At 38.0% G+C, this 16701-nt stretch overlaps 1 protein-coding gene across 3 annotated transcripts in view; it reads left to right on the top strand.

Moving 5' to 3' along the window:
* LOC100617630 (zinc finger protein 260-like) overlaps positions 1–15954 on the top strand; it is a 31961-nt gene extending 16007 nt beyond the window's left edge. For 2 of the 3 annotated variants that reach the window (XM_056820549.1, XM_016432572.2), the window contains 4 exons: positions 410–532; positions 3467–3593; positions 8840–8935; positions 11442–15954. In XM_056820549.1, the coding sequence (XP_056676527.1) occupies positions 500–532; positions 3467–3593; positions 8840–8935; positions 11442–13279 (2094 nt within the window). In that variant the 5' untranslated portion in view covers positions 410–499 and the 3' untranslated portion in view covers positions 13280–15954. The remainder of the gene's footprint in view (positions 1–409; positions 533–3466; positions 3594–8839; positions 8936–11441) is intronic. The other variant, XM_056820550.1, reaches the window with a different exon arrangement.
* The last annotated feature ends 747 nt before the right edge of the window (positions 15955–16701 follow it).

The raw sequence follows: 16701 nt of genomic DNA, 5'->3' as shown, positions 1-16701 counted from the left end.
TTTTGCCTTAAGTAACAAGCCTTTCTTTTTTTTGTTTGTTTGTTTTTTCCCCTCCCAAACCTTCCTCACCACCTTTTGGCCTCACATTGAGGCTTTTCCAGCCCCCCATTCAAAGGCTAGTATAGGCCTGTCTGCACCTACACCATTTTTTTCTTCCTAGTCTTTAGGACAAGCTGCTCTCTAGCCCTGGGAGACCCTAACCCAGAGCCAGGACAAACTAGGGTAGCGCCATCTAAAGATAGGAAGTAGAACTGCAGGCACTTTAATACTTAAATTTAATTTTAATTATCACAAAGGTCCTTCCCAAGCCTGAGGCTCCCTGTCACAACTCTTGGGGAGGGTCACCCCTGAGACCAGGGAAGGGCCCTGGGAGGTCCTTTGAGCCCTCCCCCTCTCTCTTTCCCCACAGACATCCAAAGAGGAAGTCTCCCCACCTTGGGGCTCCCATGCTCTGAAGGACCACAGTCTGGCCCTAGCAGAAAATCCAGAGCCAGAGGAAATGGCCCCCGGGACCCTGAGACCCCCCTCCCAGGTGAGTGCAGCCCCTCCCCAGCCCTGACCAAGCTCCCCACGGCTGGAATCCAGCGGAACTTAGACCTGTGTCTTTGCCAGGCCTCCAGAGGTGCCATCATTGCTTGTCCTCAGGGTAAGTTGCAGGGTCCACCCTGGCTGCCCCCACATCCACCGTGTACTTGAGGTTTTCCAGCCTCAATAGACCCTGCCTGAATGAGCAGCCCAGTTTCCAGTCAAACAGGCCCAGGGGCTGCCATTGATTCATCCACCCTGGAGTGTGACATCTCTAGTTACCCGAATCCCCATAACTGGAGCTTTTGGGGGTTTCACTGACTTTAGGCAGCCATTACAGGAGCTGGTTAGGGAGGACAGAAACCTGCCAGGACGGTGACACAATTTCAGAGCACGAGAGGCTCCCTGAGAATGAGGAAGCTGCCATGGCCAGTTTGGAGGTATCAGTTTACAGTGTAGGACCACAAATGTCAGATAAATACACCTGATGATCAGCTTTATGTAAATGAATTGAACCCCAGCAAGCTCTCCTCCAGGGCACAGGCAGTGTGGGGGATGTTGGGCACCCTTCAATGGGCAGCAGCTGCTGTGAGACACCAGCAGCCAGTAGGCTGAGTTGAGCAGGATGCTGTGGCTGTTGGTGGCCCAGAGTAGGCTGCAGAAGTTCAGGGCTCAGCACCCTCCTGCTTACGTCCTTAGATGGAGGAACTCCCATCTGTTTGGGAGAATTGTGGGGAGAGCAAAGATTTCTTCTGAAAATGTCCAGTTATTAGAACAGCATCCTTTAGCAAGAGCAAGACGGTAATGAGGGGGGAGTTCAGGTCTCCAAAGATCCCCTCCTCAGCTGTTATTTATGAATGTGAGACCTCAGGGGACGGACGGAGTTGCCACGGTCAGGGTCCAGTTTCACGCGACTCCAGGGTTCCCGACAGGTAGCAAACAATCAGTCAAAATAAATAAAATAAATAAGAAATGGAAGACAGCTTAATCATAATGGCCATGGGATTGCTTTGCATCTCAGCTGCTCTGACATTCCCAGGCTTGGGATTTATTTTTATATCCATATTCTTGGCATGCAGATACATAAAATCAAAGAGATAATTGGAAAAGTGATAGATTAAGTTTTAACAAATAACTTGATTAACATTCTATATTTTTGTATTGTGATTACAGACAGAATAAAGGTTGCATACAAAATGATTTCATCACAGGTGGCTTTCTAGGGAGTTTGAGTTACTGATTTGTGTAATTGAGTCACTGAGGCATATTGAAGTTTAGTGTACCTGTACCTATAGTATGGGCCTCTATGATTGATTTTTGTGCTGGCTTCATGAGAAAGTTTTGGGCTTGGCCTGTACCTGCAGTTTTGATGGGAATTATGTACCTAAGTAAAAGTTAACCCATGATAGTCTTTTTGGGATTGGGTTTAAGGATCTAATCTTTTGGTAATATTTTGGAGAATTAAGGTACAGGTGTTTTGCTATTGCATTATTTCTTTTGAGACTAGGGGGAATAATCATCATGTCAATTCATAGATAAGGGGCATTGATGAAAGATGTCATACAAGGGGGATAGAGTGGGCAGTCACATCTCGCCAAGGATCACTCTGTGGTCTCCCCAGCTACCATGCGTGACTCTGTCAAGGCGTCGTGGTCTGATGGCCCCCAGGCCTGAGTGGTGAGCTAACCAGGGAGGGAGAGACAGAAGACCTAGACTGGAAGAGAAAATTACTGTTTTTCCATCATTGAAGTTCTTTACCCCTGGTCTTTCCCATTGATCCACTCTTCTGTCTCTTAGCAAGTACCACATTGTTTTGATGATCACTGCTTTTTGTACAGTTTAAAATCTGGTACTGCTAAGCCAACATCCTTCACATTTTTTTAATTAGTTCCCTTGGTATTTTTTATCTTTTCTTTCTTCCAGCTGAATGTTAGTATAAGCTTTTCTAATTCTATAAAAAAAAAATGTTTGGTAGCTTGATAGATATAGCACTGAATAAGTAAATTAATTTAGGTAGGAGAGCCATTTTTATTATATTAGCTCATTCTGCCCATTTTCTTTCTTTTAGATTTTGAGAGTGTCGACTGACCACATTAAATGACCCATCAATTATATATTTCAAAAGAAGAAATTCTGCTTTTTGAGAATTCCAGTCATTACACTTTCAATAGCTTTTGAATAATTTTATCGCTAAAATGTTTTTAAAAGATGAACACCATTCTTTTCCTCATCATACTTACTCTTCTTCCTGTGTATGTAAACAAAAAATGACTGACTGTATTCCAGTAACAAAATTATCATAAAGCAAAGACAATATTTTGGCTACAGCACATTCTCAATTTAGCACAAGTATGATAGTCTTCACATAGCTAGAATCAGTCTGATCCCATATAACTGTATGGACTCCTCTTTAGGCTTTCTTCTAGATAAAAGTATTTCAGACTTTCAGGAAATTAAATAGAGCATTCCTTTTTCTTTGTTATCTCCTCATTGATCACTGCTAATGTTTTCCCCCTAGAATATACAGTGTATGCTACCTTCTCAAAAATTCTTCAAAAAAATATTCTTACCACATCAATTCTGACTCGTGAAGAGGAATTTCAGATCACCTTCTCTATGTCTCCTCCACAAAATCTCCCATGTCACTCATAAAGCATTTCCCATCTCCCTGATTCCACATGGAAAAGTATTTCAGAGTAAGATACTTTTTTTTACTCATCCCAACATGATTCTCACTTTAGACACAAAATGCTTTTGTCAGAATTACACTGGGTTCTCGATGATTGAAAGATTGATCAGAGTGCTGCCTCTGACACCCTTCAAGGTTAGGAGTTTGGGTAAATCCCTTGTGTGCTTCAGTTTCCTCTAGTAAGTGGATGAGAGTTGCTTTAGATGAATTCTGTAGGTTCCGCTCTAAATTTTATCACTTTTACTGTTTTAGGGATTAATAACATTCAAGGACGTGGCTGTGGACTTCACACAGGAAGAGTGGTGCCTATTGGACCATTCTCAGAAGGAGCTATTCCTGGAGGTTATGCTAGAGAATGTACACAATCTACTTTCTGTGGGTAAGGACAATTTCCACTGTTCACTCTGAATCTGCTATTAAGGGAATGTCTTTATTCCAAACCATATGTACTGGATTTTATAGCAAAAGAAAAATCTAACCATAGAAAATATCTAAGAGGCAAAGAAGAGCAAAACACAAGGTGAGCTGGGGATTGGGATATAAAAGCCTCCACATGCTAAACATCAAGCAATAATGGTAATTGGTCTCAGGTGCTGGACAAGTTCAAAAAGGAATTCAAAAATGAAATGAGTGAAGTGGAAGAAAAATGGGGAAAACAAATAAAAGTGTTGCAAAAAGAAAATACGAACTGAAAAAGCAAAATTGGTCAAGTGGCAAAAGAAGCACAAAAATGCAATAAAGAAAAGCCTTTCATAGAAAGCAGTGTTGACTAAATGGGGGTAAAAAAAAATCCAATGTAGAAAAGAGTTCCAGGGAAAGTAAAAGGAACCACATGGAAAAGGAGGATCAAAAGGTCATGGGAAAAAATCCTTCTTTTAAAATTAGAATTGGGCATATAGTAGCTAATGACTTCATGAGACATCAAGAAACACTGAAATAAAATCAAAAGATTTCAAAAATGGAAGAAAATATGAAATATCTGAATGAAAAAAAAACGCCTGACCTGGAAAATAGATGCAGGAAAGACAATTTAAAATTCATTAAACTATCCCTCCTCACCCCATCCCCCAAAAGCCAACAAGTCATATTATATGAAATTATCAAAGAAAACTGCCTTAATATTCTGGAATTGTGTTAAAAGAGAAATGGAAAGAATCCACAGATCATCTCCTGAAATAAATCCCCAAATGAAAACTCCCTGCAATATTATTGCCAAATTTAAGAGCTTTGTGCTAAGGAGAAAGTACTACATTAAGCCAGTAAGAAATAATTCAGATATCATGGAAGCCCAGTGTTAATTATACAGGTTCTGGGAACTTCTATATTAAAAGATCACAATGCTTGGAATATTGTGGCGGTCAGGGTCCAACCTCACTTGCAACTCCAGGGTTCCCAACTGGTGGCAAACGATCAGTCAAAATAAATAAATAACAAATGGAAGACAGCTTAATCATTATGGCTATGGGATGCATTGCATCTTGACAGATGCTCCGACATTCCCACACCTGGGATTTATTTTTATACCCATTTTCTTGGCATGCAGGTATAAAAAATCAGAGAGAGATAATTGGAAAAGTAATACATTAACTTTTAATAAATCACTTGATTAACATTCTATATTTTTGTATTGTGATTAAAGACATAATAAAGGTTACACACAAGATAAATGATTTTGTCACAGATGCCTTAATTTTCTCATTACCCCGTGAGAAGTTTTGAGCTTATAAACAATCAAGGAAAATTACATATTGCTTTTAATAAAATGGAATAATTAATCAGCAGTTCTTGGAAGACAATTCAACAATCATATCATCGAGACTGAGGGGTCTGGGAACACAATTCAAATTTAGACTGGTCATTTCCAGGGAGTTCCTGAGATACTGGTTTGTGTAATCTAGTCACTGAGGCATACTGAAGCTTGATGTACTTGTACTTATCGCTTGGGCCTCTAGGATTGATTTGTGTGCTGACTTCATGAGAATAGGCTTCTGTGAGTTGGAAAGTTCTTGGGCTTAGCCTGTAGCTGCGGTTTTGCTAGGAATTATGTACCTAAGTAAAAGTTAACCCATGTTAGTCTTTTTGGGATTGGGTTTGAGGGTCTGATCTTTTGGTGATGTTTGGGGGAATAAGGGTACATGTGTTTTGCTCTTACATTATTTCTTTTGAGACTAGGGGAATAATAATCATGTCAATTCATAGGTAAGGGGCATTGATGAAAGAAGTCATGCTAGGGGGATAGAATGGGCAGTCACATCTCACCAAGGACCACTCTGTGGTTTCCACAGCTACCATGCATGACTCTGTCAAGGTGTCGTGGTCTGATGGCTCCCAGCAGAATATGATATTCTAAAAGGCAGGGAGACTGGGTTTATAATCATGAATTACCCACCCATCAAGATGGAATTCATTCTTTCAGAGAGAAAAATCATTATTTGATATTAAAAAGGGAAAAGTCCTAGCATTATTAATGAAAAAGAACAGACCAAAACAGAAAAGCTGATGTCCCAATACAGAATTCAAGAGAAACATAAAAAGGTAAATAAGAAAAGAAAATTTACAGGAGTCAAGAAAGTCAAATTGTTTATATGTCTAGTGCAAAGATACTATTTGTAACTTAAAATTGGTATACTTAGCATAGTAATTAGAAGTCGTATCCTTAGACAGAAGGTATGGTATTAAAGTGTTAAGGAAGGTATATGAAAAAAAATTAGGGGATGGAAAAGAGGATAGCCCTGAGAGAACAAAGAAGAAAGAAGTAAAGTGGGTTAAAAATTATCAGATAAAGAGGCATGGGATAAAAACTATTACAGTGGAGGGGAGGATGAGAGTGGTGATGGGCAATCAGTATAACTTATTCTCATTGAGAAGACCACCCAGACTCATTGGGGTATAGAATCTCATCTTACTCTATTGTGGACCAAAAAGTGTAATAATTAAAATAGAGGAAGACTTAAACTGTTGCAGATACAAGTGGTTGCCTTAAATTGTGACCACAAAAAATATGGTTCAAGACAATGTCTTGTTTTAAATCAAATAATATAAGGTGGTCACCAGGGAAAAATTCCCAAATATGAAATATACCCAAGTCAACTGGGTTTTATAGAGATTTTAATTAATACAAATGAGGAATTAAAGAGAGAGAGAGAAAAGGAAATAATGAGAAAACGGCTATACCAGCCTAGGCCAGCATGAGCCAGCCTAGGCTGAAAACCCTAAGAGAGGGATCGGTCAGTCTTTTATCAACTCACCACAAGATCTCTGAGAGGGAGCCCCAAGAGAGTCCTTCAAGGCAGCTTTTCCCAGCTCAATCTGAAAATCCCTCCCAGAGCCCTTTCTCAGCTCCTTTTAAAAGCGAATTTTCTCCTATGTCACCTCCCCTAAGTTCTTACATCTACCAATCACAGTAGATGTTTTCCAAAGGACAGACCATTCTTAATTCACACCTAAGTAGACTTAAACTTTTGATTAAGTTCACACCTGAGTAAGTTCTCACCTCTTTGCCTTTTGCAAGTTCACAAGTTGCCTGACCTTTATAGGTACTTAGCACCCTTTTGTATTAGATCTAAAAATAGGCACAGCTTAAGAACTTTTGCCTTACTATAAGTATGGGTTTAAGTATTTTTCAATTTTCAGCAAGGAGTTTCTTCCCCTAAAGTATGCTTAAGTAGGGGTGGAGTAGAGTTCTCACATTCCTGACTAAGTCCCTTCATTGTCTAAAGTGGGGAATGGTCTTAACCAAATCTTATGAAGTAGGTTCTGGGAATTTTTAAGATTCACAAAGGAGAATAAGAAAGGTGGTGGAGGGAGAGCAATAACATAAGGAAGGTGGAATAGGGGGAGTGATTAAAAGGCCCTCTAGAATAGTAGGAGGAGAATAAGAAGAGTTGTGGTAGGGAGTAGAATAATACAAGGAAAGGGATGTGAGGGGAGTGATTTGTAAGGGGGGAAAGGGATTAATTTTTAAAGGGTTGGACTTGATTATTTAAAAGTTTGGTTGCCAGGAATTTAATTAACTCCAAAGAGATTTTATTTACAATTCATTACAAAATGTAGAAAGAGTGAAGTAAGAAATCAGAGAGAGGATAAGGTAAGCCTAAACACTAAACAATTTACTCCTGACCCTTGGCTCAAAACCAACACCAGGAGAGTTGGTCCATAGCTGGACTTGGCAAAGCTGAGGACCTGGGGCAGTCTCTCCTGAGGCTAGTCTCTTCAGAAAATATCCAGGAAAGAGCCAGCTTTTTCACTCCCCACATGTCAGTCCAGTCATCAGATCCTTCTGCCCCTCTTCACCAGCTTCAACTCAAAAGCATGAAGAATTCTCACAGGAAGTTAAGAGCTCCTTTTAAAGGCATTTTCTCTTGCATCACTTCCTGTGCCTTCTCCTAATTTTAAATCTGCCAATCACAGTTGAAGCTCTGCTCTAGGACTGCCCAGAAGTCAGTCAGTTGATTCTGATTCTTCATCCACTATCTCACACGTGGGTTACAGACCCACCCCTTCATGATTAAGTGGGATATTTGCATTTTTGGTGATTATATTTAAGTGAGCAGATTTTCATACTTAACTTTTAAGTACTGTGTTTCCACTTTTTGTAATTGAATCTAAAAATAGGCAGGTCTCCAAACTTAACTTTTTAAGTAGGGGGTTTACACTTATGGGGATTAAAATCTAAAAATAGACATGAGTTACAATTTAAATCTTCACAATCAGGGAAGAGCTAAGTACCTTCATTGTTACAATCAGCGGAGAGTCAAATAAAATCTTCACAGATTTAAAGGAAAACATGTGGACAGACAGTGAAAGGAGAAAGTGTAATATTAAAGAGGAAAACAAGATGAGGAATACCGAGATGGCAGTTATAACTGGGATTATAAAAGATGAACTCAGTCATAAAATGGAAGCAGATAGCAGAGTGGATTAAAAACCAGAATTCTATATTTTGTTTACAAGAAAAACATTCAATAGACATGAGTAGACATTTAGAGAGTAACGGTAAGGGAACTGTTATTTCCATAACAATAAGGAAATAAAAAAAGAAAGTGTAGAACTATAGGTCACAATTAATTCTGCCTAGTCTAGCTAATTAATCCTTATTCCTCCTTCATTCTTCCATCAAATCTCAGGCTAGATGATGGGAATGGAAAGAAAGGGAATAAATATTTCAAAATATCTATTCTATGCCCTCTACTGGGTAAAGGAGTTAGTTCTTAATTATCATTAATTTCACAACATCCCTGTGAGTTTGATTCTGTTATTGCCCCCAGTTCACACTTGAGGCAACTGAGGCAAACAATTTAAATAACTTGCCCACTTATCATATCTCTGAGCCTGGATTAAATTTAGTTTTCTGACTCCAAGTTCTGCTCTCTTATCCCTTCATGACGAGCTACCTTTCATTTCTGTATAATGGAGGTTGTGGTATGTGCCTATCCTTCTGTTTCAAGAGATAAAAATAGAATTTTCTGATTAAAAATTATTTCCATAATAGTCACCCTCCTGCAAATATCCCAAGAGTGAATACAACAGAAGCCATTCTGTAGGCCTTACTTTCATGCCCCCTTTCCTTTAAGATAGACTAAATTGTTTATTTTTCTCTCCTGATCCCTTCTTTCTCATTCACAGGTATTCCAGTTCCTAGAAAATATTGTACCTCCTGTTTTCAGCAAGGGGAAGCACCATGGCTGCTAGAGCAAAAAGACCCAAGGAGCTCCTTTTCAGGTGAGTAAGGTGAAAGTAGGTTTATAAGGGCTATTATCCCAAAAGACTTTTATCTATTCTAGTGAAGGGAGTGCTAGACTTGGGCACTGGCCGACCAATGCCGAATCATGCTGTTCATTTTGTGAGAGATGGATGAGGGTAGGGAGGTCATGAGACATTATATATTGTAGATCATAAAAATAGAATAATAGTTACTATGTGTGCACTAAAAGGCATAAGATAATTTTTCCCTGATTAGTTTTTATTTTTTTTTAATATTTTTTCATGTTTACATGATTCATTTTCTTTCCCACCCCTATTACCTCCCCTCTCCTGGAGCCAACGAGTAATTCCACTGGGTAATCTATAAATGTTATCACTTGATACCTTTTTTTTTATATTTTTCATTTTTTGCATTAGAGCAATCTTTTAAAACCAAAACCCTCCATCATGTACTCTGGTGAAAATGTATCAGACAAGTACAAAACTCCAAGCTAAATAAAAGTTTTATTGAGAGGAGGTCAATGTTACAGTAAATCTGAACTCTGGTCAAGATCAGAACCAGAGACCCCAAGCTATAAGAACAGCCTTTTTATGTCAAGTAGTCTGATGACACAGTGACAGAAAATACAATCAAACTTAAAATAGAATGGATGCACAATCTTTCACATGGGCACTTCTTAATTAATGATACAAGTGCTAATTAAGTTAGAAAGTGTAAAAAAAAATCACTATGGGTGGTAACTTATGTCTATTATTATCCTGACCTTTCCAAGGCTTCTGCAAGAAGAGGTTGGAGGCTAATTGTTTTTCTGCTGACAATTATTATGAAATACTCAAAGTCAGCAGTTGGGTGCCTTTCTGAGTATCTTGTTATAAAAAAAAGAGTAATTCCCCACCTTCTGTCTGACTAACTTGTTATACAAAAACAGGCAAGTGGTGGGCTAAGTAGAATCTTGGGTTATAGGTCAAAATGCCTGTAAACAAGATTGGATACCAACCTAAACTTTATTTTTTTTGCTAATGTTTATAATTGTTATAAAGCAAACTATATTATTTGACTATTAGCTTAAGATTAATTATGTTATTAAAATAATCATAAAGGATAATACTATTATAATCATAAAATAGGTAGGGGATTTCACTTTCACAGTACCCATATATACAAGTAATAAGTCATATATTTTTCTTCTGTGTTACTACTCCCACATTTCTTTCCTCAATGTGGATAGTTCCTACATGAACATGACTTCCTCAGGATTGTCCTGTATAATTGATTGCTACTAGTAGCAAAATCCATTACATTGTATTGTTCCACAAAGTTTCAGTTTCTCTGTACAATGTTCTCTTGCTTCTGCTCATTTCAGTCCTCTTCAATTCATGGAGACTCTTCAGGTTCATATAGAAATCCTCCAATTCATCATTCCTTATAGCACAATAGTATTCCATCATCATCATATGCCACAATTTCTTCAGTCATTCCTCTTTCAAGGGATTACCCCCTTATTTTCCAGTTTCTTACCACCACAAAGAGCAAAGATATGAGTATTTTTGTAAAACCCTTTTTTTAATTGAAAATTTTTATTTAATTAATTAATTTAGAATGTTTTTCCATGTTACATGATTCATGTTCTTTCCCTCCACACTTCCCCCACCATAGCTGAAGTTCAGTTCCACTGGGTTTTATATGTATCATTGATCAAGACCTATTTCCATATTATTGATATTTGCATTAGGTGTACAACCCTTTTTTATTATCTCTTTCAGATACATATTCAGTATTGGTATTGCTGGATCAAAGGGCATGCATTCATTTAAAGCCCATTGGGCATAATTTCAAATTGAATGTCATAATCTCTTTGCATATTATAACAATTAAATTTTGCTTTCACAATGTGTAGAGAGAAAAAGGAAATTTATATTCCATTTTGAAAATTATTTCATGAGAGTTAAAAAGAGTGAAGATGTTTTTCTGTGTAGCACAAGAAATTGACCAAAAATGGCCATGTGGTAGTGCATGCAAAATGAGGAGAAGAGAATATATGGAAGGTTACCTGAGATTCACAAAATTATAACAATATTGGATGAATGCCTTTTTAGGAAAGATAGAAAGGGCAGTGGAGAAAAACAATCCAATATGGAGGACAAAGCATGCTCAGGCACAGGGTTTGAGTTTTACTCTAGCTACAAGGAAATAGGTCAGGTGATTTCACCATTGTTTACTCATAACATGAGTTGTGAAAAATGATTGGAATCTTGTACCTGCCTGTGTCACAAGCTTTTTTTGTGGTTTCATTGTTATTGTATGTGAAAATCTTCCTAAATTCATTCATCTTGCAGATATGACCAAATGGTGTATCTAAAGACTGGTTCTGCTTGTTTAAGTATAAAAACTTTTTTTTTTTGCTTGGAGAAATAGAATAAAAATTGGTTTGCTTTCTGTCATCAGAGGAAATAATTTATATTGCTTTATGTGTATGTATGTACTCCTTCCTTCTGTGTTAATATCATAATTTGTTTTCTTCAGAAGCAGAGGCTAATTTTGATGTAAAGGAGATGTCTACAAAGCTGAGACATTTTGTGGAAGGATCTGGCCCCCAAAACTGCATGAATGAGGATCCCCATGATGTCATTTTGAGAGAAATTTGTGACTCTGATATCAAGATAAACAAAAATCTAAAGAGTGACTGTGAATTTGCTGACGCTACAGAGAAATTCAGTCAATGTTCAGTCCTAAATCAGTATATGAAAGTGACCTCAGGAAAGGACTATTGTCTGGATAGTCAACAAAGTCAATGCTTTCCTGAAGAAGTAGAACTTGGTTGGTCAAATAAGAAAACTCCTGAAAAGCCCATGTATCAAGGTAACCTAGGAGGAATAGCCTTTGGCTGCAGTTTAGACCTCATTAGCCATTCAAAAAGTAAATGTGTAGAGATACTTTCTGTGAATGATAAAGGTGGGAGACCTTTCAGTCAAAACTCTGAGCTTGTTGCTCATCAGAGAATCCACAATGGGGAGAAACCTTATGAATGTAAAGACCGTGGAAGTGCCTTTACATGGAAGAAACCTTTTGCTGCACATCAAAGAATTCACAAAGGAGAGAAACCTTATGAATATAAACAATGTGGAAAGGCTTTCACAGAAAAGAGATCTCTTGCTAAACATCAGAAAATTCATACTGGAGAAAAATCTTATGAATGTAAACAGTATGGAAAGGCTTTCACAACAAGAGGCCATTTTGCTGCACATGAGAGAATCCATAATGGAAAGAAATCTTATGAATGTCATCACTGTGGAAGGGCTTTTATAACCAGAACATCCCTCACAATACATCAGAGAATCCACAGTGGAGAGAAACCTTATGAATGTAAACAGTGTGGAAAGGCTTTCACAGAAAGTTCATCTCTTGCTAGACATCAGAGAATCCACACTGGAGAGAAACCTTATGAATGTAAACAGTGTGGAAAGGTGTTCACACAAAGTGGCCATCTTGTTGCACATACGAGAATCCACACTGGAGTGAAACCCTATGAATGTAAACAGTGTGGAAAGGCTTTCACACAAAGAGGCCATCTTATTGTACATGAGAGAATCCACACTGGAATGAAACCCCATGAATGTAAACAGTGTGGAATGGCTTTCACAGATAGGAGATCTCTTGCTAGACATCAGAGAATCCACACTGGAGTGAAACCCTATGAATGTAAACAGTGTGGAAAGGCTTTCACACGGAGGGACAATCTTGCTAAACATCAGAGAATCCACAATGGAGAGAAACCTTATAAATGTAAACAGTGTGGAATGGCTTTCACAGAAAGGCGATCTCTTGCTCGACATCAGAGAATCCACACTGGAGAGAAACCTTATAAATGTAAACAGTGTGGAAAGGCTTTCACAGAAAGAGGCCATCTTGTTGCACATAAGAGAATCCACACTGGAGTGAAACCCTATGAATGTAAACAATGTAGAAAGATTTTCACACAGATGGGCTCCCTTTCTAGACATCAGAGAATCCACAATGGAGAGAAAATTTATAAATGTAATTACTGTGAAAGGGCTTTTATAACAAGGACATCTCTCTCTAACCATGAGAAAATCCACACTGGAGAGAAACCTTATGAATGTAAACAGTGTGGAAAGGCTTTCACACAAAGAGGCCATCTTATTGCACATGAGAGAATCCACACTGGAATGAAACCCTATGAATGTAAACAGTGTGGAAAGACTTTCACACAGATGGGCTCTCTTGCTGCACATAAGAGAATCCACACTGGAGAGAAACCTTATGAATGTAAACAGTGTGGAAAGGCTTTCACACAAAGAGGTCATCTTTCTGCACATAAGAGAATCCATGAAGGAGAATAACCTTATCAATATAAACAGTGTGGAAAGGCTTTCATGCAGAGGGACTCTCTTGCAGCACATCAGAGAATCCACAATGGAGAGAAACTTTATGAATGTAATCACTGTGGAAGGGCTTTTATAACAAGGACATCTCTCACTATAAATGAGAAAATCCACACTGGAGAGAAATCCTATGAATGTAAACAATGTGGAAAGGCTTTCACATAGAGGAGCAATCTTGCTAAACATCAGTGAATCCATACTGGAGAGAAGCCTTATGAATGTAAGTAGTGTGGAAAGTCTTTCACACAAAGGGGCCATCTTGTTGCACATAAGAGAATCCACACTGGGGAGGAAACCTTATGAAGGTACAGAATGTGGTAAAGCTTTCACAATGAGGAGTAATCTTACTAAGCATCATAGCATTCATATTGAGGAGAAAAATTATGAATGGCATCAATTTAGATAGGCTTTCACATAAACCCTACAGTTGCTTCATGTCAGAAAATCTTCACTGGAGAAAAACCTCATGAGTGAGGTTGCTCTTATAGTTGCCACTTTTAGATTAAACATTAGAGGATCCACACTTCAGAGAAACTTTAGGAAGATGTTGAATTCAGAAAGGGCTTCAGGTAACAATCATATCTTATTTCCAGGTTAGAATTCCTTTTGGATAGGAATCTTATTACTGTCTAGGAAGAAGAAAGACATTGATATGGAGAATCCTGAGCTTGTTCAGTGTGAGAAAATGTCTTTTGATCAGACCAATTCCAGATGAATTCCCTCTAGAAAGGCTTTCATCCAAAAATCATCTCTTCATATTAGCAGATTTATAGTACAGAAAAACCTAACAAATGTGCTTAAGTTTTATGCATTTTCCTCAGGACAAGGGTGATCACTATAATTTATAAGTCTTTGGGACCACATCACATCTGTTAGATTGGCTATTATGACAGAAAGGGCAAGGGACAAAAGTTAGAGGAGATGTGGGAAAACTGAGATACTAATGAACTATTGAGTGGATTTGTGAACTGGATGGAGCAATTTTGAACTGCATCCAAAGAACATTAAGACACAAAAAGAAAAAGGACCTATATGTATTTTTTTTTTAAAACCCAACACTTAAATCTTCTCTTTTTGGGTTGACAAGAATTAGAAAGTAAAAGGGAACTCATCAACTTGGAGATGGCTGAGTAAATTGTGGCATATAATTATAGTGGAATACTGCTGTTTTATAATTAATGAGTAGAAGGAGGAGCTGGGAAAAACCTAGAAAGACTTGAGAACTGATCCTGACTGAATTTTGCAATACCAGGAGAACCACAGCACGTTGTGACAGAAATATTGTATGCAGAACAATTGTGAATTGAGTTATTCTCAACAATACAGTGATCGAAATCAATCTCAAAGGACTGATAATCAAAACTTTTATGTTTCCAGAGAAAGAATTGATGAAATCTGAATCCAGACCAAAAAAAGTTTTTTTCACGTTTTAAATTTTTGTTGTTTGTTCGAGTTTAGTTCCACAGAAGGATCAATATGGGGAAATGTTTCATATAATTCTACATGCAAAATTTATATGCGATTTCTTAATATCTCTTGGGCATGGGAGAGAAAATCCAAGACTCAAAAGTTTTGAACAAATGTTGGATATTGTTTTTACACATATTACACAACAAATAATTGTTGTCAAAAAAATGAAATGATGGAGAAGAGTTGAATATTCAGTGGTGAACAACATTCTTTCTAGAATGAACGTGTAGCAGTCCACACCTATTTAGGGACAAGGGAATCAGTTAGAATGTAAAGATTGTCTTAGAAGAGAGCATGCTCAGTCCTGCACATGGCAAGTAAAGCCTTTTGACCCTTGATTCCAGTGTCCCCCAGTTTAGGTGCGAAATCGGGTTTCTTTGTGCTCACCTGGCTGAGACAAACTACACCTATACCTTGTCATTAACCAATGATAATACACTATGTACTCATCCCTATGTATTGTGCACATTTGCATCTCAATGGTAATAAATAGGAGCTCCACAGAAGGCCAGGTCTCTTTACCTTATCATCCCTCACCTGTCTCTGTCTTTCCTGCAACTTAGCCTCTGGCTAAGCTCACTCTTTAACTTCCTCTCTCTATCTTTCCTTTTCTCTCTAAAGACCCTTCCTTATTATCATCCTAATTCTCTAGCCAGAACGGTCTGGGTTTAGAGTATTCACTCTAAAAGACCGGGTTTTCCTCTCAGCTAATCTCTATATTCCTATATCCACGTATTGTTAATTTAGGACTGCTTAGCGGTATCATGTCCTCATGATAGCTAAGTAGTGGGGACTTTTCTGTGGAGCACCATTGTCAAATATTACGTGTGTATCTGCCTGCTTCTTGTCCATCTCCTTGGCTGCAGTCCTTTTCCAAGGTCAGCTTTCTATCTTTCCTTTCGTGGGAAGGCTGCGGGCCGGCCTTCCTGCTTTAGAAGGGGTGTACAAGGAATAATTAAAGGAATGGTTTCACTTTAAGCTGATACTTGACGATACACTGGACACGTTATTCTGGAGATAAGATTCAGTGCCTCTAATTGACTAGGAAAGGCATTTTGCTGTTGTACAGACTTCATAGACTTTCCCACAGAGAAGCCCTCATTAAACGACCCAAATTTCATATTTTGCAAAAACTACTACAATAAAGACTTTTTTCTCTGAAATCCTAATGCTTGTCATTCTTCCTCACTGTTTGTCATTCATCCATTACAAATTTTGTAGCCATTTCCTGGTTAACTGGCTCTCACTTCTTTCTCATTTTTTGCTGGCACATATAAATCTTACCAAACAAACAATAAGAGTGCATGAGGAAGATGTGGAAGGAATAGGGAACCTGATCCCTGCTAGGCTCATGATGCAGTTGGCTGATTTCTGGGTCTGAGCAGAAGTCTAACTCCTCTGATGAAGTAATAAGGGAGGATTTGAGGTCTCCAAGACCACCTTGTCTCTTGAAATATCAACTAATGGGGTCTCAGGACATCCTAAAGGCTGAACTGTCAGGATCAACTCCCTTCATAAGCAGGAGGCAAGGCACCCTCTTTTCTGAAGATGATGGTGAAGGAGACATTTTTTTGCTTATGGGATTCCTGTGTCCCCAATGAGAAACCATATTATGTTCAGAGAAATAGCTTTCTTTATTGGTTAAAATCTGAATCCTATACAATATAACATTTCTATGAGATGAACAAAGTTCTAATTATTCCTCCCTATGACAATGGCTTTCCTTTTAATCAGTGAGTCATTTTAATGGAGGAGATAAGAATTAAACTTGCTCTTATGCTTACAAGAAAACAAGGACATTTAAGCAGATATCTTTTTTCTCTTTTCAAATATAATAAATTAAATATTTCATGGGCTTGAACATGATCAATATACAATATTAAATGATATATTACTGTATTATATTTTAA

The sequence above is a fragment of the Monodelphis domestica genome, chromosome 3 (assembly GCF_027887165.1).
Source record: "Monodelphis domestica isolate mMonDom1 chromosome 3, mMonDom1.pri, whole genome shotgun sequence".
Classification (NCBI taxonomy): domain Eukaryota; kingdom Metazoa; phylum Chordata; class Mammalia; order Didelphimorphia; family Didelphidae; genus Monodelphis; species Monodelphis domestica.
Note: the sequence above shows the minus strand (reverse complement) of the source record. Positions and strands in the feature narration are given on the sequence as shown.